Below are 24127 nucleotides of genomic sequence, written 5' to 3'. Positions count from 1 at the left end.
CAACGTGTCTGTCTTCCAAGGGCATTGTGACTCAGACGAAGAGCAAATATTCAGACTTATCAGTGGACGTGCACTGATATAAGATTAATATAGAACATCAGTGAGTGCAGGGGCTCCGCCACAGATCATCAGGTAAACAATAAAACAACACTTTGAGCCGTGTGTGATCAATGTGCTGCCTGGGCCTCTTTTCTGCTGTGAAAATCTAATCTGCAATATTTGTAGTTGACTGCGGCTCACTGTGGGCTCATATGAAATGAATGTTACACAGAGACGTTATGTGTTGGCCCTCACATGATGGGTTGTTCATCCCCTCTGCAGCAGAAAATGAACCAGATCTAATATATTCCTGCACACAGCCAGGGTGCACTCAGCAGCTTTCACTTTATAGGTACAATATATCCTGAATTCAGATGGTGCTGATGTGCATCTGGAGGAGCTGAACAACTGAAATGAACTAGAATTGTGTTGGTACTGTTTTCTTGAAAGTGAAATAAAGTGAACGACCACTGAACTCAGACACATTAAGTCTGCTGCTTCTTATAAATCTCTTCTTTAAACTTTTCTCTTTGTGAAAGCTTAACATTTAATATGTTTTTATCTATACTGACCTAATTTATCTTCTTTTTTTTCTCCTTATCTGCTTTTATCCGTTGGTTTTATTCCCATTTTCCCGTCTTGTGTGGTTTTATTTTGTTTTGTAAAGCACTTTGTAATGTTGTTATAATAATAATGAATAATGATAATAATGATGAAGTTTATCATTATTATTATTATACAATGTGTGGTAGCAAAAGGTCATCAATTACCCAACAAAATGTATGTAAGGGTTAGGGTTACTGCAGCTTTTCCTTGAGATATTCACTTTAATGGATGCAGCCAAAGCAAAAATATAAAGAATTAGTCTTTTTCTTTTGCAGACCTGATAGCTCATGCAGAGTTATGTAAGTATATTATGTAAGTCTGGTTAGTTGAACTGACCTGATCCAAAATCACGGTGAAACGAGCTTCAGTGCCCTCTTCTGTCCTGCAATGCTGCTGTCAGGTAATATGGGATAAACCTTTACTGATCTGCAAACAAGTTATTACAGAGTAAAATCAAAAATGAGAAAAGGAAACAGACTTATGTTGATGCACGAGGGTGATTTTAAAGACTTTGGTGCTAAAACAAATCTGATGAAGATTATTAAAAGGATCAGAAAGAGGTAAATATATACATAAATGTATGGAATGTAAATAACACCAAATTCTGACTTTTCTTGTGAAATTTAGACTGATGACGTCTTTAGTTTTGTAAAATTCTTTAAATAAAACGATGCAAGAAAGAAAAAAATACTCCAGTTAAAATTCTACCAACCAACAAAATAGCAACATTTTTTTTTCATAAATTTGTCTCATTTGTCATCAATACTACACACAGTAAAACATGTAAGTAACAGAACTTTACTCTAAGAAAAATTGTAACTGGTTGATTTTAAAACACTGTTGGTTTATAAATCACTGAGGGTTTTTTATGGCCAAAATACATTTCTGACCGGCTGCTTTGCCGTGAACCATCCAGACCTCTCAGATCGTCTGTTTTCTGTCCCCACAGTCAGAACTAAACATGGAGAGGAAGCATTCGGTTTTTACGCACCATAAATATCTGTAATCTGCAGAAATCTGCAGATCTGCTGCAACTCTCAGCTCTTTTAAATCAACGACAGGACTTTTCTGTTTGCTGCTGCCTTTTAATTTTATTCATTTCTTATTCTTATTTTATTTTCTATTGTCTCTGCTTTTTATTGCATCTGAATGTCTTTTTAACACTTGTAATGTTGTTATGTGCAGCACTTGTGCTCAACAAATAAACTTGAAAGTAAAGTCAGTTTGTGCTCTAAGATTTCACCACTTAAAGGACAATATTATAAAGGTGTGCTCGTACTACACCTGCAGGGCCTCTTATGGGAGTGTTTTTCCTCCCCTATAGGTGGCGCTGTAGCTGCTTTTCCTCCACTGGCCCTTTAACTGTGACGTTTCAGTTTTCCTCCACGTTGGCCGCACATGCGCAGAGAGCCCGGTCACCTGCTGGAATTCTGAGGCGAACAAGGAAGTGTTCAGCTCGGGACTGGATGCCAGGCTGAAAGAGGACAAAATACATCTTCGCCGGGTTGTTCTCGTCTGCCTGCCAGCTGGTTGACACATCGGCGTGAAGAGATGTTTAAAAAACTCAAGCAGCGGATAAACGAGGAGCAATCCCCGCAGAGGAATGCGCAGTCACCGCAGCAGGCCCAGGTCGGTTGTTGTGCTGCTGGAGGCTAACAAGCTAAGCTAACAACTGTTTACACTGCTCAGCTGCTAGCCGAGGCACATAGCTGTCTTCTCGCACTAAATTATGACTTAGTAATATCTCATTGGCGTTTCTTAATGAGCTGTCAACTTTTTTTTTAAACTTGTGTAACCAAGTTTGACCCTTTTGGCTTCCTTTACACGTTAGCATCATGCTAAGTTAATTAGCTGCCTAACTTAGCTGTCATCAGCTGCTGCCAGTCAGGTGCGTTCAGGGCAACTTGTAACCGGCAAACCTTGTTGTTCAAAGTTTAGAAATAAAACAGCAGCTGGCAGCCAGAGGTGAACCAGCCACAGACACTTGGACACCACATGGGCGTGTCTGTGCTGTGGCTCATGGAGGTCCTGCCATCACAGTGCTAATATTAATACAGGCTAAGAGTTAAAGGAAGTAATCACTGGAAACATGTCTACAAACCTGCGTCATCTCGGACTAGTTTGCATTGGTCCATCATTAATAATCCTGCTGTTAATGTCCTTACTTGTCACTGCTGTTTGTCAATGCTTTTCATATGTTGTTTTTAATTTTTTAACCAGTCTTCTGTCATTTCTTTAGACCTCTGCTGTTTACTCTGTTGTACTTAAGTGATTGTGTGTTCAAAAAACTTTTCCATAGTTCATAACATTTAAAAAAAAAAGTCTATTTTAATGGTTTCAGTTGATCTCTGTGCAACAGATCAGTTTGCTACTTTAAGTTTGTGTTCACAGTTCATGACACCCATTGTCTTGCAGCATATTAGGCTGATTGGGTTCAAAGGTGGAGACTGACAAAGCAATCAGGGTACAATGACGGGAAAAATCAGGGAGCCACCAGACTGAGAATACACAAGACGGAGTAGCGTAGCTCTGATTGTGTGTATCCAGTGTTTTTGATACAACTATATGTATAATACTGTTTTATTTGTTTTAATAGATGGGCAGTGGAGACCGGCGCAGCAGCCAAACGCCCCCGTTTCATCACGAAGGCGCAGCCTCTCCCAGCGACAGAGAGGTGAGCACGGTGTCGGCATGTGAGAGATACGTTTAATATCTGTGAGCTTAAACTGCAGCCTGCACAGATGTCATGTTCCCTCCCCAGCTTATACTCTAACTTTCAATACAGCTTAATGTTCTGTGTTTTGTTACGCTTAAAACAACCTCAACAACAAACCCGTGTCTTTTTGATCGCTGTGCCGAGTGAAAGCAAATCAGTGAGACGTGCTTTCAGTTTCCAGAGACTGTAGTAATAACCTTGACTCTCTGTCCCAGACTGATCATAGTTTTATAATTTAATGAAAGACATATTGCCTGCACTTATCCCCTAAGAATATTTCCTGAATCATAGTCGTTTACTTCAGACAACAGACAGCAATCTGCCACCACCGGGTCCTTGTAATTCCATGAGCCATAATATGATTGTGATCTCACTATATGCAGGTATGGTCTGTTCAGTTTTCTCTAAATTTAACTGCATGCTTAATAACATGGGACATTGAAGTCAACATTTAGATTCAATCCAGGTTTGTGATTAAGAACACAATTCTTATAATGTCTTTTTTTGTCTTAAAAAGCTTTTTAGCATAAATGAAATGTCATACAATATATATATACAAACGCTCATTTAATGCTTAATGGCACAACATAAGTTCTTTTTCTTTATTACACTCAAACTGCATTAGGAGGCATTAGGAGGGGCACCTTAATGGAGGCAAGTAGACCATATTTCAGCTTGTGTATGAATAATTGATGTATCCTCCTCTCGGTGGTTTTTCTGTCTCTGGTGATTTGTTGCGATATTTCCCCTCCACTGGATGTGAGCAAGTTTATACAAGACGTCTTTGATTCATTAGACGGAGTTAGACCGGCGGTGGCGCACTGACCTCGACTGTTAAGATTGATGATGCAACATAAGGTTAATACAGCTGTTTTAGAGCTCAGATATGGATGCTTACAGCCCTGGCTGTTTGGTCTTTAGATCAACAAATGGGCTCAATTACTCACTCAGGACAAGTTTTCTTCATTTCAACCCCAAACTGGAATAGTGACAGCGCCCCCGCCCCCACCCCACCCTCGGTCACCTTCCTGTACTCTACTTTCTCCCTTTGGAAGCACAGATGTGTTGTTGTAACTCACGTGCCCTCAGTTTAGACGCTTCTTATCATCGCAGCATCTTTTTTCACCTCACGAATCGTCGACACTTTGACGTCTCTGAACGTGTTTATTATTGGAGGCCTATTTTTAGCAGCATCATAACTTGAGATTACACGCAGAGATGTCAAACTGTTACTCATAACATTGATGTTGATTGAGTGTTTCACTTTCCTGTTTTTCTTATTTTTCTTCTATCCCATGTAGTCTCTCTTCCTCTGTCTCTCCTCTCTCCTCCTCCCTCATCCATCTCTCAACCAGCCTCCTCTGGACAGTCTGCCTAGACACTCCCTTCAACGCTATTTCACACTCATGGTGTTGTTTTTCTCATTGCTCTCTGTGTTCCTCTCCTTTCCCCACCTTTCGTCCCGTTACTGCACTGACGGGGTCAGATGCTGGCCGGGATGATAGCAGAGCCCGCTTTTCTCTCTGAGTATACTATCTTTGCTCTGGACCATTCAAAACGACCCAAAACGGCCCAGGTAGCCAGTGTGGTGAGTTTGTCCTCACTTCCTGTCTCTTCCTCCTCACTTCTCTCCTCCTCCTCCTCCTCCTCCTCCTCCTCCTCCTCCTCTTGCCCTGATCCGTCCTCCCGTCTCCGGGCCTTTGGGGAATCGGTAGAAGACTGTGGCCCAAGTAGGGACAGCTTGTTCCCTGCTCTCTGTCTCCTGTTTCCTTTGGATTTAGCAACAAGAAGGCATCTCATATCTAGGCTAACCCTGCATCTAATGGGAGCTATGGTCGACTTTGGGATAGAAGCTTGTGTGCTTTCTGCCGTATGTTGGATCATTGCCCTACCTATCTGTCACAGAATTGACTATTGCCCCCTTGTCTTTGGGTATCCTGTAGCTGCTTGCTTAATAGACCCTCAACTCCCTGTTATGTTGCCTGATGGCCTCTGTCCCTTCTCCCCACAAGTCTGTTTATTTGGAGAGTCGACATGTTCATTTTACCATTTAAATGTTAGATTGCTTGTAACTCTTCCAAGTAAACAAACCTTTGTAGACGCCCCTGTGCAGCTCAGAAACAGGATGTGTGTTCATACGTGGAGGCCGGTAAATTTAAAACAACTAAATATTCATCATTTGTGGTACAAACAGATTTAAATGCATACACTACAGTCACTGTGCTAACATTTTGTATGTCTGTTTAAATGTCTAAAATGTATTTCATGTAATGTAAAACGTTTGTTTGATGTAAATAGATATTTGTGTTTGACTAAATACTGATTTTAAAGTGAATTTACAGTTTCTGTAAAGTACATCTGAGCTCCTTCTACAGGATCAGTGTAACATGGTGCTGTTTACACCAGTAAGAGGTAAATCATGTTCGAGTCTTGTACCTCTTTGTTACATCTAACTGAATTTAGAATAATATTTAAAATATATGATTACCCTATATTTAACAGGTCAGCATAAAGACTGCAGGGGTCAGTGACTATATTGAAACGACTGGTGTCATTATCGTCTCTTGTGATTAACCACAAATATCTTAAATCCATCACAATGTCTTTTTCCATGTTCCATCCACATCTTATTTAAATGTTATCAACATGTTCTAACAAAGTGTTAATTGCTAAATCCAATGATGGGAATCCCACCAAACTATCTCATTCATTTTTTAGTTTTTACATTCTTATTTTGGAGGTACAAACTTCACGCCCACGTTGGTGCTTGGTGGTCGTAGACATGATTAATTACTGTATTGAGAATCACAGGGTTTTGGATTCAGATCCACTCTGAATTTAGTCAGTCATCTGTTTTCTGTGACAATTGGGAAGTGGAGTGTTTGGGCATGCAGTGCCGAAACACAGAAAAGGCTCAAGTCTTGGCTTACTGTAGGAGAAGGTTACCAGCAGCTACATGAGATGACACACATGGTGACGTAAAGTGTTGTGAAGTGTTGTGTGTGTGATATAAACTTTGACTTCATTAGTATTTACCCCTTGTGCTTTAGATATAATAAGAAAAGTGTTCCCTCTATAGTCATTTGTCTCTGTTGACCCCAACAGAAACACATTCACACAGTTCTTGAGTCAAACAACTTCCCCCCCAATGAAAATACATGTAATAATTTGGTTTTTAACCTCACTAAGTATTCAGGTATTTAGAAAAAGAGCCTCTCCTAACCTGCAGCACCCACTAAAACAGATCCTGGAAGTGACTGAATTTCCACAAGAAACAGGACAGACATGTTGGAGGTTTGGCTCAGTAATCCAGAGGAAGGAGTAGCTCGGAGCTGGACAAGGGAGGAGAAAATGTGCTTACTCTGATCCTGCTTCTAACAAGTCGACTAAACCGATTAAGCCGCTCAGTGTTCGTTTAATTCAATTATGACTCTCTTGTGCTCTTGTAATACAGCTGCACACGGCGCTGCCACGCATCTTTACTTCAAATACCAGCTCTCCTACTTGACTTTAACCGTCTGTTTGTTCTGACCTTATGGCTGTTTTGTAGAGTCTAGCTTTTAACCCTTTTTGTTTGATGTACAGTAGAGATGCCTTCTTTTATGTGTTTAACCCCTGTTTTTTCCAATTTGCATGAGGGTACCCATTGCCCCTGCATTGCTCCCAGCAATACTAATATTGCTCCCTCCAGAGTAATCAGGGAGAGCCACGCTGGGTGTGGATGACTAACTGGCTCAGGACAAGTTCACCGCCCTGGTTTTACTTCCTCTCATAATGTCTTTTTATCTGCAGAGTGCCTCAAAAGGGCCACCAAGATCTCCCAGAGGTAGCATCAACGGGGATGGAAGTGCTTCTCCTCTTGTATGTTTATCACCCAGTCTTCTCCTACCTCCTCTCTGATCTTCAAGTTGAAGTTATTTTGATATGTTGAGAATGAGCTTTTCACGCCGTTTCTCGGTCCATCCGCAGAGAGAGGAGACGCAGTCGTTCGCCCAGAAACTGCAGTTAAAAGTTCCCTCAATGGAGTCGTTGATCCGTGGCGGTGCCAGCCGGGCTGAAAACCTGTTCCGCTCTCCCTCTAAAGAAAGCCTGGTCCGAAGCTCGTCGCGTGAGTCCCTGACACCTCTGGGAGAAAACGAGTCCCCGGGCGCCCCCACATACGACCCCCCCTCGGATATTGAGAGCGAAGCCGAGGAGCCGCCGGGAAGCGCGGAGTCCCTTTCCAAAGAGCAGCTGCTGCACCGACTGCTCAGAGTGGAGAGGAGCCTGGGGAAGTACAGGGGGAAGTACTCCGAGGTGTGGTGACTGTTTTATATACAAGAATATAACTAAAGTTAGTTTGATTTGTCCTCATTCGTGCTTTTCTCCGTTTCTTTTTACCCTCCAGCTGGTCACTGCGTACCGAACGGTTCAACGAGATAAAGAAAAAACACAGGTAACTTTGTCTGATTTTAATTAACGTGTTGGCCAGAATTAGGTTTTTGGAAAAAAATGTTTTATCCTGAACCGACGAGATGTTTGTTGTCCGCAGGTCATCCTCAGTCAGAGTCAAGACAAAGCTCTCCGCAGGATAGGAGAACTGCGGGAGGTATGAAATCTAAATCTTATGAATGCTGTTCTCTGTCTAGGTCAATAACTGTCATCCCTCTTGATCAGTTTTACATATGAGTGAACATATTGATCACCTGTAGGAGCTTCAAATGGACCAGCAGGCCAAGAAACACCTACAGGATGAGTTTGATGCTGCGCTGGAGGAGAAGGACCAGATGATCACTGTGCTCCAAACACAGGTGAGTGCTGGGACACAGGTGGGGGTGTGGACGTGTGCTTTTTAATGTTTTTATTTCAGGATTCACAAGTGACAAAAATCTAATCTTCACCAATACAATAAAATTTGACTGACTGAAGTACTTTGAATGAACATGGCTAATTATAAAGAAACCAAACAAATTAACAGGCTTATGTCCCGTATGTTCGTTTTACTGCTGTCATCAGCTAATAAATGTAGTTTTACAGGATTTGACTTTACTTTTGTTGTGATACGTTAACTTCAGAACCTGCGTTACTGTCAACCAAACAATCCAAACATAAACTAAAAAGACGTTTATCTACCAGGTCGCTCTGCTGAAGAAACGAGTTAAGGGGGTGTCTGACGGTGCGGTGCCACCTGAGGGCGACGGCCCTCAATCTCAGGATGCTTCTGACTCCAACTCCTCTGCACAAAGTCCTGTGAAGGAGCGAGAAGAAGAGGCCGCTGAGGGTAAGAAAACATTCAGTGGGTGTTTTCATTCTTGTTTGGAGAAAACAACAACAAAATATTAAGTTCAGCTGCGAGGTGTCTTCTACTGTTTGGACAGGAGAGGGCAACGGTGATCCAACCAAACTCATGGAGGCTCTGCAGAAGAGAGTGACGAGGCAGGAAAACCTGCTGCAGAAGTGCAAAGAAGTGATGCGCACACACAAGGAGCGCAGCGCTCAGCTGGGCAGCGAGAACGAAACTCTGCAGGAGCAGCTGCAGGAGAGACTGCAGGAGCTGGAGAAGATGAAGGTGGCTAACCTGTGTTTAACAGCAATCACATCCACGTGTCCATTATTTGTGTTAGATCATATCTGCTTATGCAAATTATCACATTGTCAGGAAGGTATTTTTAAAAGCACAGAGTAAGATATGATATTTTAAAGCTGTGCCCTTAATAGAAATTGATTTGGCAGTAAACTAATTACAAAGAGGTTTCATTAATTGGGGCTGAACGGTGTGTTTTGGGTCATAAATGTTGTGCTGCCACTACCGCGCTTCAGCGACACTGTGGCTCGCTCTGGTTCTCAGAGTCGGAACAACCACATTCTCTGGCGGCGCTCCAGGACGTGGGTTGGTGTCAGCGTGACACGACTGAACCATTGTTTTCACTGATTTCCAAACATTTAGCTTCAGTGGTATGATCGGCTTGTTTAGCTTGTCCAAAGCCGCTCTGATGTTTTGGAGTTTCTGATAACAGAAGTTTGTTGTTACAGAAACACTGTGATAATAGACAGCTCTTTCTATGACTGTATGCTTGTTGATTGACTCGTTTTCATTTTTCGCCGTCGTTTTTGTGCTGAATCTTCACTCTGTTTGGGAATAGGGCCTTTCCTGTGTCTGGAGCGGCAGAGGTTAACAAGCGTTTAGCCCTCTTAAGCAGCATGAAGCCAAACTGGAACTGCTGGGCGGGTCATGCTCGTCCTGGGCCTCAGACAGATATCCTATAAAACAGACCATCTGTCCACGATCCCAGACCTTCAGCTCAGGAGTTTTTACTATCACAAGTATTTACAGTCTGGTTGACAGAGTATTGTCTGGTGCTGGCTCTTTTGTTTTTATATTCACATGAAAATTAGCCATTTTTCAGATTTACTCTGTAAATTTATGACCCTCATGCCTCGTTGCACACATAGATCAAACAAGTAAGAAATGCATCAGCCCAGCATTTCCTGTTTAGTAACCGCTGGTTACGCAGCGGTGGCACAGAGACATAGCCACTACATGCCTCCGCCGCTAAACTGGGCTGTAATTTGGGTCATCTTGTTGGTTTAGTTGCGCTTGTGTTCGCTCTCCGGTTATTTGGCTTGTGGGTGAGGCATCCTGGGTGGTGCAGCATCTGACAAACAAGTCTAACAGGATATGAATCCAAAAATCAGAAATGGCCCCCTGGTACAACAGCATATATATCGATATAGTTCCTGTGACATTCTCATATGTAATCCTGTCAAACGTTTTATGTTTACAGGAATTACACACGATAGAAAAGACCAAGCTGATCACTCAGCTGCGTGATGCCAAGAACCTCATTGAGCAGCTGGAGCAGGACAAGGTGAGTGAGGGAGGTTTTTTTGGGGGGGTTTGATTGAAGGAACAGCAGATTCAGTAGTGTTGGAAGACTAGACATGTTTTTTTTAGTCTGCCACTGAGTAAAGAAGTCATACACCTTGAAGTCCCACATTGTTTCTCTTAAACTTTGACCCCAGCTCTGCAGGACGGACAGCAGCTCATGAGATCTGTGTGAGGAATGCTGCAAGCACTTAAAGTCACAGACAGTTACAGACACAGAGCTGGAGTTTAATACTGAGATAGTACTTTTCAAATCAACAGCAGCTCCTGTGTTCATTCAGAGTCAAAAGGCTGATTTTCTTTCGTGGGCTGCTGTCTTTCAGGGAATGGTCATTGCTGAGACGAAGCGTCAGATGCATGAGACACTGGAAATGAAAGAAGAAGAGATCGCTCAGCTGCGCTCCAGACTCCAGCAGACTACTGCCCAGAAAGAAGAATTACAGGAACAGAAAGAAAAGGCAGAGAAATCAGGTGAGTGGGATCCACTTTTGTGGAGTGTGTACCAGGAAAATATTTTATCCTGAGTGTATTAATGAAGTGTTTTCTTTGGTTGCCAAAGCTTTTGAAGAACTTGAGCGGGCGCTGGGTGTAGCTCAGAGGGCGGAGGAGGCCAGAAAACAGCTGCAGGTTCAGCTGGAAGATCGGGTGAAAGAAGTTGAAAAGGCCAGTGAGGAAGAGAGGAAGACTCTGCAGCAGAAGCTCACACAAGTCAAACAGGAGGTTTTCACCATCATGAAGGTCAGGACGTGACCTCTGCTGACCACTTGTGCATTTATTAATACATTAATATTACTTTACATTTACATTAGTGTATCTTTGAGAAGACAAAATAGCACTATCACAAAAAAATCTGATGTTAGAAATCCTCAGTCAGTATGGAAAAACTCCACAGTGAAGCACGATATAAATCAGATTTGTTGTTATCATGAATATTATTTTTAGAAATCCTCAGAAGAGACGGTGGCCAATATGGAAAAACTCCACAGTGAAGCTTTGGCTGCTAAAGAAGAAGAGATAAGTGCCAGAGTCAACGAAGCTGTGGTATGTGCCAAATACTTTCATTTGTTCTATTTCTCAACATTATTAAGTAAATTGGATGGAAAAAACAATCTGTTAAATGTTTGGTTTGACATGTTTGTGCTCCTTGTGTATTCAGGAACAATGCAAAGAGGAGTTTTCCCAGTCAGGCAAAGAGAGAGAGCTGCAGGCCTCTCTGGCTCTGGAGGATGCAGAGTTACAGAAGACGGCTTTAAGGACCGAAGCTGAGAACAAGGTGAAAGACGTACAGCTGGAGCTGGAAGCTGCAAGAACTGTGAGTTACTTGGATAATGTTGGACATATTAATTATACTGACCGAATACCTTGAGCCTCAAATCATTGGTAATGTCTGTGTTAATTGATGAACAAAAACAGCATTTATATTAACTACTTTATGCATTTATTTATTTGGCAACCTCTAGTTTCTACACAAACATAAACAGACACCAGTTGGGTTGATTCAAAGTAAAAATTAAAATGTTACTAGCTATAATTTTTCATCCTTTTCATCCATGTTTTACTACAAAGTATGATACGTTAGTTTAAATTGTACAGTGTGTTGCAAAATAAAAATTTGAAATATCAATAAATTGACAAAAAAATATGTAATTTTATTTAATCTCACATGAAACAGGATTTATCGTATTTGTGTGAAGGAACACCACCCATACCCCCAACCCTCTTCTCCCCCCATTATTACCATTAAAAACCTACCTGTATGTGATTGCAGAGAATACTGGAGCTGCAGAGCTGTCTGGAGAAGATCTCACAAGATGGAACAAGTCTGTCCCACGAACTTTCCAGTCAGCTGGACGAGCTGAAGGATAAACAGAAAGAGCAAACCTCTGCATTAGAGGAAAAGCACCAGGAGCAGCTGGACAAGCACAAGGGCGCCCTAACCGAGCAGCATAATGCGGCTCTCGAGGAGCTCAAGGAAAAACACAGAGTGGAAATGGAGACTCTTCTGAAAGATAAAGAACTGGAGTTCCAAGTGCATGTTGAAGACATGAACCAGAAAACTTTAGAGAAACTGGATGCAAAGCAGGCAGAGCTGGAGGCAGTTTCCTCTGAACTGTCTGAGGCTTTGAAGAGCAAACAGCTCCTGGAGGAGAAGTTGGTGGAGGCTGAAGAAGCTCATAGTTTAGTTCGACAGGAACATGAGAAAATGTCTCAAGATCAGGCGGCAAAGCACAACGTAGAGCTTGCAAATGTCAAACAGGAGCATGAGCAGTCTCTTATGGGTATGGAGAAAACCCTGAAGGACGAATTAAAAGCGTTGAAGATTGTTCTGAGGGAAAAGGAAAGGGAAATTGATGAACACACCCTTGGAGAAAAATCACTACAAGAGGAAACACATTCCACTGCACTAGAATTAAATGTCAAGGTTAAAGAATTGGAGGAGCTGCAGCAACATTTATCACAATCCCAGCTGGAAAACAAGGAGTCTAATGCACAGTTAAGTAAGATCTCAGAGGATCTTGATCAGTGTAGGAAGGATTTGACAGATTTAGGGCATCAGTTGGAAGAAGCAAAGAGTGATTGTCAACAAAAGGAGAAGTCGCATCAAGAACTAGAGCAGCAGTTACAACAGAGCAGAACAGAGCTGTCGGAGCAGGTGAAGTCATTTACCGCAGAACTTAACACAAAGCAGGAAGAACTAACACGCCTCAAGAAACAGCTAGATGATGAAAAAGCTTCCCACGAGAAGAAGATGAAAATCACTACAACTGAGATGGAAGCCAGGCTGAAAGCACAGGAGACAAAAATGGAAAAGTTCAAACAGAAGGCCAAAGAAATGCAGGAGAATTTTAAGAAAAGGCTTCAACAGAATGAAGAAACGATGAAGAAGGAGCTTGCAAAGAAGGAGAAAGAGCTTCAGCAGAAAGAGCAGCAGGTTCAAGAGAAAATTGTGGAGATGTCCCAAAAGAGTTCCCAAGGCCTCAGCAGTGCGATGTCAGAGCTGCAGGCCAACCACAAGGAGGAACTGGAGAAGCTACACGACACCCATAAGCATGAAATTGATGAGCTGGAGCGTCGTTGGCAGGAGAAGATAGGACAGCAGGAGGAAGAATTAATGGAGAAATACTCACACATGGTACAAGAGAAGGCTCAGGAACTGGAGGAAATTTCTCTGCAACTCAGCAGAGGCAAAGAGGAGAACGAGCAAATGTTGTGTGAAATAAAAGACTTAAAGGAAGAACTGGCGATTCGAGAAACCACCGTGCAGAAGCTGCAAGAGGAGCTCAACGAAGCAGCGGTTAAAGTTGAGAGCTTGTCACAGGGTGAAGCTTTGCTCAAAGAGCAGATGGAGTCAGTGGAGAAGAACCTCAGCCAGGCGCTGAACGAGAGAAACTCCCTCCAAGACAAGCTCAACACAACCGCTGAAGAGAACTGCGAGAAGTTAAAGACTTTGTCGGATAAGTTCGAGGAAACGGAGAAGCAGCTGAAAGCAGTGGAAGACTCCAGATGTACGGAAAGGGAGGACATGCAGAAGAAATGTGAGGAAACTGCCATTCAGCTACAAGCCAAGGAGGCAGAGTTCCAGCAACAGTTAATAATGATCACAAACCAAATGGAGCTTTACTGCAAGGAGGCTCAGACTAAGGTGGAGAGTGGATCTGATGAACTCTGTCAAAGAGTTGAAAGCAAGTTGAAAGAGCTGAATGATCGAGTGCTCGGTAGTCAGAAGATCGTAGGGTATCTCAAAAACTTTATCCTCACTAAAGTAGATAGAATTTGCACTTTAGAGGAGAATCTCCGACAGCAGATGGAGGAGAACAAGAATCTATGCATTTCAGTAGAACAGATGAACGCTCAGGTAAATGCTCATAACGAGCATGTCAAAGCCTTAACACACGAGAAGGAGACTCACTCTCAGTTTATCGGGGAGAAAGTTCAGAAGATTGAGGAGCTGAGCGAAGCAAACAGAATCATATCAGAAAGTATTCAAACTAATCAGTCACATATCAGTGACTTGGAAAGCATCATTGGTGACTTGAAAAATCAGCTTGCAAGTAGCATAAAAGAGAAGGAGGAAGCCATAAGTCAGCTGGAGCAGCAGTATAAAGAGGAGGGACAGCAGGCTGCTGCTCAGATGGGGGAGACTATTGGGAGGTTGGAGCAGGAGAGAAAGTCTGCGTTACAGCAGGTAGATTCACTCAGGAGCAGCCTGAGCCAGAATGACAACACTATTACGTCTCTGCAGACCCGGCTTGAAGAGCTGGAGAGAGAAATCTCTGAAAAGAATGAAGCCCTGCAAAGGCTGACAACAAGCATTGACAATCAGTCCATCAGCAAGTCTGAGATGGACCAGGTGCTGAGTGAGAAAGAGCAGAAGGTCAGCGGACTTACCTCGGAGCTGGAGAGCTGCCTCAGTCAACTCGGTGAGCTTCAGGAGCAGTTAGCCTTAAAGACAAAAGAGTGTGAGCAGCTCACAGCTGACCTCAAACAGCAGCACAGCATCAGGGAGGATGAAAAGAGAGAGTTGGTAGAGCAGCTGCAGCAGACCCAGATGCAGTGCAGTCAGAACGGTAATCTGGAGCAGGAGATGGTGGAGAAACTACAGTCCCTGGAGGAAGACAACCAAAAGTGCAAACACAAGCTCGAGAGTCAGAAGGAGGAATTTGAGAGGATGAAAGATGAGATTATCAAGAGCAAAGAGGAGAGTCTGAAGGCAGCTGAGGAGAAGCTGTCTGCAGAGAGTTCTCGGAAAGTGTCGGAGCTGAAGAAGAAGGCTGAGCAGAAGATCGGACAGATTAAAAAACAGCTAACCTCGCAGCTGGAGGAGAAAGAGCAGACGATAAAGGCTCTTCAGATCAGCCTGGAGGAAATCAAGAGCAATGAAACATCTGGCAAACAGCATCCAGAAACATTGGACGAGAAAACAAAAGCACTGGAGGAAGCTATTGTGGAGCTGAAGGAGGAGCAGGAGAGACAGCTCGAAGAGGTTCTGAGTAATGAGAGGCTGCAGAGGGAGAAGTCTTTGGAGGAACTGAGAAATGTGTATGAAGAGAAGCTGTCTGCTCTTCAGAGAGCTGTAGCGCAACAAGGGGAGCTCAAAGAAACCGAATCGACACTACAAGAAATTGGGGAAAAGCTAAAAGAAGCAGAGGAGCAGAATGGCAACCTTCTTGCAGAAATAAATCGACTGAAAGAAGAAATACGTGAGAAGGATACCCAGATCGATCAGCATCAGGCAGCTACAAAGCAGCTCCAAAGTCCGTCAGAACATGAGGCTGAGATGATGGTGGAGCGCAGCAGCGTTCAGCAAACCAACAGCGCCATGGAAAACCACTCCCCGATGCAAGAAGAGGACGGCGATTCTCTGGAGTCTCTCAAGAACAACCTGAGTCAGGTGAAGAACGAGAAAGAAAAAGTGCAGAAGGACTTCACCAGGCTGCAGAAGGACATGCGGTTGCTGAGGAAGGAGCACGAACAGGACCTGGACTACATGAAGAAAGAGGTGTTGGAGGAGAATGAGAAAAGGCTGAAGTAAGTTTATGATGATGTTACATTTGTAGACCAGAGGTTACAATGACATGTGCTCATGGTGTCCTTACTTATTTACTACATTTCCTTTGTCTTTCCAAACAGACTGGAGTTGGAAGATGTGGAAATGAAGCACAATTCAGCAATTAAGCAGTTAATGAGGGAGTTCAACACACAAATGGCCTTGAAAGAGAAGGAGCTTAGCGCAGCGGTGAAGGAGGCCATTGGTGAGTCAGAAGAAAATAATTCATCATCATCACCACTCGTCAGATTGAACTGATTTACTGCTGCGTCGTGAAGAACTCTTTTTTTGTGGTGAAATCACTACAACAGTGTATTTGTGTTTTACGCACCCAGAAACCGCTTTGAAATAGAAAATCAAAGTAAATACAATTGACTTTCATGTTCAACAGCAGGGTGGAATAAGTACATGGAAACATTAAGCATTTTTTAAAATCTCAGCACTGGGTGGAACAAAATTAGGGGATCATTGCATTTGGAAACAGTGCGTCTGAATTGCCATGTTTCCTTGTTTCCTCCACGGTTAAATCATGTTACGTTCCAGATGAATTTGGTTATGTTGCTTTCATGCGCTAACGCTGGCGTCCTTCCCTTTCCTCGGCACAGCGAAGGCCCAGAGTGTTGAAGCAGAGCTCATCAGCAGCCACCGTGAAGAAGTCAGTCAGCTGAGGAAGATGATTTCCCAGAAGGAGGACGATTTGCACAGAACTGTTCAGAAATATGAACAGGTCATACAGGTAGTGCTCAAAGACGTTTTCCAAATAAGACCCTGTTTTATAGGTTTACCACGGAAAGGAAGTGAACCACACCCAGCGTTAGTAAGCTATCAGTGTTGGCAGCAGTGTTCCCAACCTTTATTTAGCAGACCGGCCTCTTCACTGATACCGACTGTGTTTATTTGAACTGATTTTAAAGTGATTGACTTCAAACTATCATTCCTTTCATAGAGTTGAGCTGTCAAAGTTAGTGCTGGTATGTTTCAACCATTTATCCTGTTGGTTATAGAGTATTTTTATCTATTTAAACACTTCCATGTATCACTTAAAGCTAGCTAATTATTTCAACCACTTATCCAACTGTTTAAACCTCTCAGCTCGCTTGCTAACAGGTTTTCACTGACTGACTTAGTATGTGGTCGTATTTTATTAATTAAATCATAAATTCTGCTACTCAACAATCTTTCCACATCCTCTGGCAGCCGATGTGGACTCAGCGGTCTAGAAAAAGTTGACAAAACCATCACTCACTGCCTGCTGAATGAGAAACTGTGAACTGTTCTCTCAGAACAGTGGCTGGTGTTAAGTTGTCTCCAAACATAATAGAGGGTAGGATGTCTGAAAGGAGGCAGTGACATACTGAAGTTGTGATGCAGAGATGAAACACAGGGAATGACTCAGCCCTTGTTGTGCTTTTTATTTTTTATTTTTTCCCTCAGAGTCGAGAGGAGGAGATGGGAGACCGAGTGTGGCAGGTCCAGAAAGAGCTGGAGGAGTTACAAGGACGGAGCCACGGGACCGCTGAGGTACAAACATGTCTGACCTGCTGTCCACTTTCACCGGGGCATCAAACATCTGTGATCAGGGGCACAGCTGGTTGATCTGTCGGGGATGTTTTTGTGGTGACGCAGACGTAGTTTATTGTAGTCCGTTATATACGTTACTGGAGCTTTACATTAAATTTATGTAGCGATTCTGTTGAGATCATAAGTCACTTCACAATGGCTGCATGACATTACTTCTTCTCCTCCTGCTCTGGGAAACGGCTGCAGTCTGATGGAAGCATTACTAGTTTTGATTGACGGCCTAATCCAGACACATTTTTGAGTCTTAGTTACCTTATTTCTTGAAAGTTCACATCCAGGTTAACAGACTTAGCAGTTCTCGGCTATCTCTTCCTTTTGTCTTGCTTCGTAATTGAAGGATTCCGTCGGAGAGCTCAGAGGCAGTTTGCTTACATATACTTTGCTGTGATCAGTGTCTCGCTCCGGTCGTGTGGCTGCTCTCCAAAGTGCGCCGGATGCTGTGAAGCTCATTTGAATCATTCAGGAATGTTCTCCTCGGGAAACAGAGATTGTGAGGAGGCAGCTCGCCTCAATCCCTGTTCTCAATTATCATCATATGAGGTGATTCCAGGCCTTAGATTTATACTTCAGCCATGCACATATGCAAGACGTGCACATGTGGATGGAAGCCAGATAGGACTGAAGTACGCCAGGGAGACGTTTCAGCCAGGTGTTGAGGTGCCATGAGACCCCTGCTGCTGATTCCTCTACCTCTACACTCTGTGCACATGCACACAAACACAAAGAGTTATGCTGCTCTCTCTGCTGCATTTTTCCCTGGTGAGGTAATAACTTTATGGGTGGATTGAATGGGTTTATGCTCAGGGAGGCCTTTCCTAAGCAAGGGCCTCACAAACCATTCTTCATTCAGACAGTGGGTCAGTGTGTCTCTCCACAGAGACACTCTTTCAGCCCAGTTTGGTCTGTCGGTCCAGACTAAAGTCAGAACAGTCTTATAATGTTTCTGTGGAATTAGAAAATAAGACAGGTGTTATTCTTTATGTTAGTTTTTGCCAAAAATATCATCAAAAGATAAAACCAGCAGTCCGTCTCTCAGTCCAGTCCACCGGCACGTGGCTCCACAAGGACTCACCAAGATAAGTGACTGTGAAGGAACAGTTTTCATCCACAGTGGAGCTTAATAAGCTGTTTCAGGCTTTGGACGCACTAATAAAACTGCACAGTTTATTATCTTACCATAACTGACTTTATATGTGTTATGATTTTTGTTCTTTCTTTAAAATTCTGTTCTAACAAACAGTATTTTCCTTTCTTTCTCATGTATCTGGTTACAGATGACCCTAGAGGAGCTACAGGTATGTTTGTAGGTCAATAGTTTGATCAAGGAATCATTCATCACTGATTGGCACCAACCCTTCCAGTTCTCGCTGACTTTAACGGTCCGTCCCTCTCTACCTCAGGCTCAGCTGGCCGAGAAGACGACGATGCTGAGCGAGGCCCGGCTGAAGGAGCAGGGCTTCGTGGAGAGAGTGAGTGTCGGGCCTCCTGTGTGGGGACAAGTGAACAGAAAATCCCATGAAGTGTATTCCCAGGATTCTGTGGCCTCCAGCAAGGCGAGCTACCGCTCTGCTGCATCATCTTAATTACACAGCACATCTGTTTGCATTTGGTTTAACCCTATAAACAACCAGAGCAGCGCCTCCCACCGTCTTTCTCACACACATCGTCATTCTCACAAATATCCCCCAAGGATGATCACAAACTGCTGTCCCATGCAACAATTAGGCTAATGCACAGAATTAACCCATTGGGGTCAGTCTGCTTTTATTAATCTGTGAACGCTTCTCTCCACGGTAGATTCACTCGCTTGAGGACAAGATTAAATGTTTCCACCGAACGACTGTTGTAACTCATCTCGGGAGCACAATTAAAGGTAATGTTAACACCCCGAATCACTTAGTTCTGCTTCTTGAGCCAGCACAGGTCAGGTCAGCACCACACCATGCAAGATGCTTGGACACAGTGCAGTGTCATGGGAAACTAACATAAACTACATACACCTGCAGTGTAAGATGGGTTTTTAAGGCACAGCAGGAGTCTCGCTGCTCTGCAGGATGTCAGAGTTGGTGTTCTGACGCTCGGCTCGTCGTGGATCAGAGATGGGACACGAGATGCAGATCCTGGGTAGCCTGTGGGCGTGTGGTCGGGCTCAAGTATGCATTCAGGGACATTTTGGCCAACAAATCGTGATTTTAGGCTTACTGGTTAAGGTTAGAGCTGCGGTCATAATTAGGGTTTGGTTAAGGTTGGAGTAACGGTTAGGGTTAGACATACAACCGCTGTGGTAAAGCTCAGAGTAAGCAACGCAGTTTCCTCAAGTATATCGTGAAGTGTGTGTGAGAGGGGGCGACTGAGTGAGTTCTGCCCTCCCTGCTGCTGTAATAAAGAGAATCTGCTGTCAGAGGGGGCGGCGGCGGAGAAGCCATCCTTGGATTTAATGGGTTTTGCAGATTGTGGTCTTAAAGTTTCCCGCTCAGGATCCTGCAGCACTCAGACTTTTACTTCTCAAATCCTGCCCACTGTATCCAACCTTAAAGCCACTCTGTCCTGATTCTGGCTCCAGTTCTTCAGTACTGAAAGGCTTTTCCACTCATTATGAATCTGTTGGGCCCACTTGCGTCTCTGGTGTCGGCTAGAGGGGCCGATCAGAAGGCTGTCGACGTTCGGCCTGGTGTCTGAAGCTCACTGATCGGCGGGGTGATGGTATGCTCAGCTGGGGCAACACGGGGTCGGCAGGACAAAGGCTACGGGATTTATTGGTGTGACCCGTCACTCCACACACGAGATCAAAGACTTGTTTGCGCTCCTCTATCCTCAAATCATTGGGCCTCTCTGGGCTCATGCAGGGACGTTTGTTGTCTGAAATGATTATTCCAGATAAGCAGAGAGCAAGTGGGTGTTGTTCCGTATGAAAGACCTGCTGGGGATATTTCAGTAGTAGAAGAGCTGCTCGCCGTGTCCAAGCCGGAACAGTTTCCACATTCATAGTTTTCAGTGTTCGTTCTTTGACTCTCGTCGTGTTAATGTGCTCACAGTTGGTGCTGAGCTGTCTAGAAAGTGTCTGTGGTTGCGGTTTAGTTTTTAATTGTCAGAATCCGTATTTGACAGCGACATCAGTGGCATTAGAAGTGCTTCCTTATTTAACTTTTCTAGCAGTGCTTTATTTTCTTATTTGTTTTACTGTCTCACATTCACATTTAGCACAGTAATAGGACCTGAGGGGGAAACTAGTTAAAACAGTTGCATTCCTCATGAAATATTAGTTGGATATGGCCGATGATTGGCACAGTGGTGCCTGCTGATGTGGGGAGTCTTGAATCCTTACATTTGAATGCTTGAATCGTTAATTAAAGAGTTTGTGTGTTGTGAATTTTGTGTCTGTATCAGTAAAGACTGATTGATTTAGTGGATGAGCTCTATAGTGTGACTGACAGATGACTAAATGTCTGTTTCTGCTTGATTTCACAGACTCTGGATTCACTGATGCTTTCTCAGAGCCCACTGAGATGGAGTACCTGAGGAAGGTGTTGTTTGAGTACATGATGGGACGGGAAACTAAAGTATGATATATATTTTATATTATTACACACAGAAACATGGCATGAAATTATTCTTTTCTATTTTCTAATATATCTGAATGTCAGACATGGACTCTCCATCATGATAAATGGTTGTTTGACTGTGAAAACTCCAGGATTAACAGTGGAAATAACAGTGGCCAGCAGGAGGGCTCCTGTTTGCCACAGAAATACCAACAGTTTGCTTTGCGCTGCCTCGTTTGAATGATCCACCTGTTTGCAGTGACGAGGAAAGAGAATGAATACACGATTAGAGAGTTTCTTATGCTGCCGTATGACTGAGTCGTTCTTTTCCTGACGAAGACGGACATGTTTTATTTTATAAATATGTTAGGACAGGAAGCCCTGAAATAACATCAGAGAGACAGTCAGTCTCGTCTTTTATCAGGGTGTGAAATGTGAATCCGTTCAGGACGCCGTCTAAAAGTCCCGTTGTGTCCGGCCCTGTTGGGTGAAATTAGCAGTGATCTCTCTAATTAACAGTGGTCCTAAAGCCAGCGGGATTTTCCGAGCTCCTCAGCAAACAGTTGGGCTTTATAGCAGCGTGGCAGACCCCCCCTGTGTGGAGGATGTCCCCCAGGCTGCCTGCTACCACATACATCTTGCATGACGCAGATTTGCCATTTAAAGACACGCTGGCCTTGTTTAGTGTTCGCTGAGCGCTGAGGTTTCCTACACAGCAGCCCTGTTTCTGATTATCCCTCGTGTTTATGGGGAAGTGCATGCACCCTGGCAGATCGGCCTGGAGTTCATTGTTTTTGTTTTTTTGGGGCTTTAATTGTCTCAGAAGGAGCTTGATTTGATTGGATCATGGTGTCAGAGGGAGGGGGTCGGTGTGTCTGGTGTGTGAACAGGAAGCATGCATTACAAAGGAACTCCAAAAGACAGAAACTTTGTGTATTAAAGATGAAGTTCGAGGCTTCTTTTTTAAAAAATAACCGCTCATTTATCTGCTCCTCATCCGCAGACGATGGCCAAAGTGATTACCTCCATGCTGAAGTTTCCTCCAGACCAAGCTCAAAAGGTTTTGGACAAAGAAGACACAAAATCGATTGTAAGCTTCCGTTTACCTGCTGAGAGCTCTCACAGTTACAAACACCAGACTACAAACCGATGACTGCGTGATGAACTGTATTTGTTTGGTGTCTGTCCCTCCACAGCCGTGGTTACGATGAGTTGTCGGGGTGATTCGGGTATTTTTGGATGAAAATCTGCTGCTGCTGCTGCTGCTGCTGCTGAAGGGGAAGACTGCCATGGACTGGATGACGCCCTTCTCTCTGCATTTCTTTTCTTGTTATCTGTGTGTGTGTGTGGGAGTTTGTATGTGTTTGAACACACCTGGGGCATAAGTGTGCGTGTGTGTGTGTGTGTGTGTGTGTGTGTGAGACCATATGTATCTAAAGGTATGAGGGAATTAGAGAATATGCCAGAAACACAAATCTTCCATGAATTCACTTTTATTCTGAAATTAAGTTTGTTAATTTATATGTTTTAGATGAAGTTAAATGTTCTTATTTTAGACTGTGTTTATACAGATTGGCTTGTGCAATAAATTCTGTCGTTATCACGCGTTGATGCTGACAGGTCAGTTGATTTATAGGTTTGTGTGTTGTGCCGTCGGCCACTTGGTCTGAATCACTTCCTGTGTAAAACTGTAAACGACCCTTTAACTGTGCACTCGCACCACATTAAGATATCCCGGCCTCTGGACCTTGTTTGTTTAACACGAGCTTTTCTATGCTTTATATTGACACATTACTGTCACTGACACTGACACCAAACACCACAACTGTAAATTGTACTATGATAATTAAGATGTACTATAGGACACTATACGACTTGCTATACGTTTTCAGACTAACAGATTAAATCTTATTTGCAGAACATCTTTTGTCACTCCTTTAATCCTCATTATCATACAGTTTCCTACCTGTTTAATCTGATACCTTATCTCACCAGCCGGTGTTTCGTCCTTCAGCCCGTCCAACAGAAGATAAAGTACAGTAACATCCTGCTGAAACAGACGCACGTGGAATGCAGACGGCACAACAAACGTGGGTCTGAAGGATCTTCTTCCCAGTGGGTCACACGCTGGTAACCTTTGGTTGACCTTTATTTCTGTCCTGCACAACACAAAGTGCAGCTTTTCAGACACACATATTTGTATAAGACTGTGGAAATCTTTATTTAACGAGAATCAGAATAAACTTTGCTGGGCAAGAAAGTTGACACACACAAGGGATTTGAGTTATGTGTCTTTAACAAGCCAGTAATTCTTTAAATTACATCTAATATCCACCAGAATCTCTGAATATGTAAATATAATGATCCAAACTAGTTGTGATAATTGTCTTAAACTTTCAAGTGTCATTCATCATTCGATCAGTATTCAAGTGAGTTAACAGTAACTATTAACACCTTCAGGGTGGAAGATGAGTTTAAAACAAATATACAGCTAAACAGATGTAAGTAAAGTTAAACATGATGTAAACATGCAAAGGCTGGACACACTGTACACAGCACATGTTCACAGGTCACACGGTCCTGGATTGTGGCACTAGTGCATCCTAAAGGTAAGATATTGATTGACTGATGTGTACAGAGGTGATTTATGTGCACGTTGGCAGGATGTGTTCAGTCATGTATTTAACAATAGACCCCCACATGATACCACAAGATAAGAAGTGAGAAAACTGACTTTTTGTCAGACTCTCCTTTAATCTGATTCAAATTACAGAGGGAAATTAAAATGGGATGACTGGACATGCAGCTGGTGACACATTCCTTCACTTTAAGGGGACACAAGCAAAGAAACCCCCTCCTGTATTATACAATCCAGCAGGTGAGTTGTCCCAGGAAGCCACACCAGAGGTTTCTCTGAGCCACAAAAAGCCTTGAATGAGTGAAACTGCTCATAAAAACGTTTCTGAATCAGAAGATGAGGCTGTTGCTCTGCTCACTGTAGATGGCAGCAGCGCGCCCTCCTCTCTCCGCTGAAGCCCCCGGAGCTCACGGGTGAAATGTGATGCTCTGCGCCTCAAAACCACTCGCGTCTCTCCGTGACCGCGTTACCGACGTCAGCGCACCGCAGAGACGACCTGCGCTCCGGTTTGACCCTTCACATTAAAAGCCGCGCGGAGCTGCAACAGAAGCCGTGCTCTTATTTTTCAGTGAGGCCTCTCCTGTTTCCGCCC

The 24127-nt window shown here is 43.4% G+C and overlaps 1 protein-coding gene across 1 annotated transcript; it reads left to right on the top strand.

Moving 5' to 3' along the window:
* The first annotated feature begins 2084 nt into the window (after nucleotides 1-2084).
* Nucleotides 2085-22817, top strand: golga4 (golgin A4). The gene is made up of 24 exons (XM_070840644.1): nucleotides 2085-2274; nucleotides 3242-3319; nucleotides 7154-7222; nucleotides 7331-7657; nucleotides 7749-7796; nucleotides 7893-7949; nucleotides 8053-8151; nucleotides 8477-8621; nucleotides 8719-8909; nucleotides 10126-10209; nucleotides 10550-10697; nucleotides 10786-10964; nucleotides 11169-11267; nucleotides 11383-11538; nucleotides 11995-15755; nucleotides 15858-15979; nucleotides 16380-16510; nucleotides 17209-17295; nucleotides 18630-18650; nucleotides 18756-18824; nucleotides 19153-19228; nucleotides 20824-20915; nucleotides 21901-21987; nucleotides 22094-22817. Exons 1-24 carry the CDS (start codon nucleotides 2197-2199, stop codon nucleotides 22106-22108), a joined length of 6219 nt encoding a protein of 2072 aa, XP_070696745.1. The 5' UTR covers nucleotides 2085-2196; the 3' UTR covers nucleotides 22109-22817.
* The last annotated feature ends 1310 nt before the right edge of the window (nucleotides 22818-24127 follow it).

Source organism: Pempheris klunzingeri, chromosome 12 (assembly GCF_042242105.1).
Source record: "Pempheris klunzingeri isolate RE-2024b chromosome 12, fPemKlu1.hap1, whole genome shotgun sequence".
Lineage (NCBI taxonomy): Eukaryota > Metazoa > Chordata > Actinopteri > Acropomatiformes > Pempheridae > Pempheris > Pempheris klunzingeri.
The sequence above is the reverse complement of the archived record's forward strand: the minus strand, read 5'-3'. Positions and strand labels throughout refer to the sequence as shown.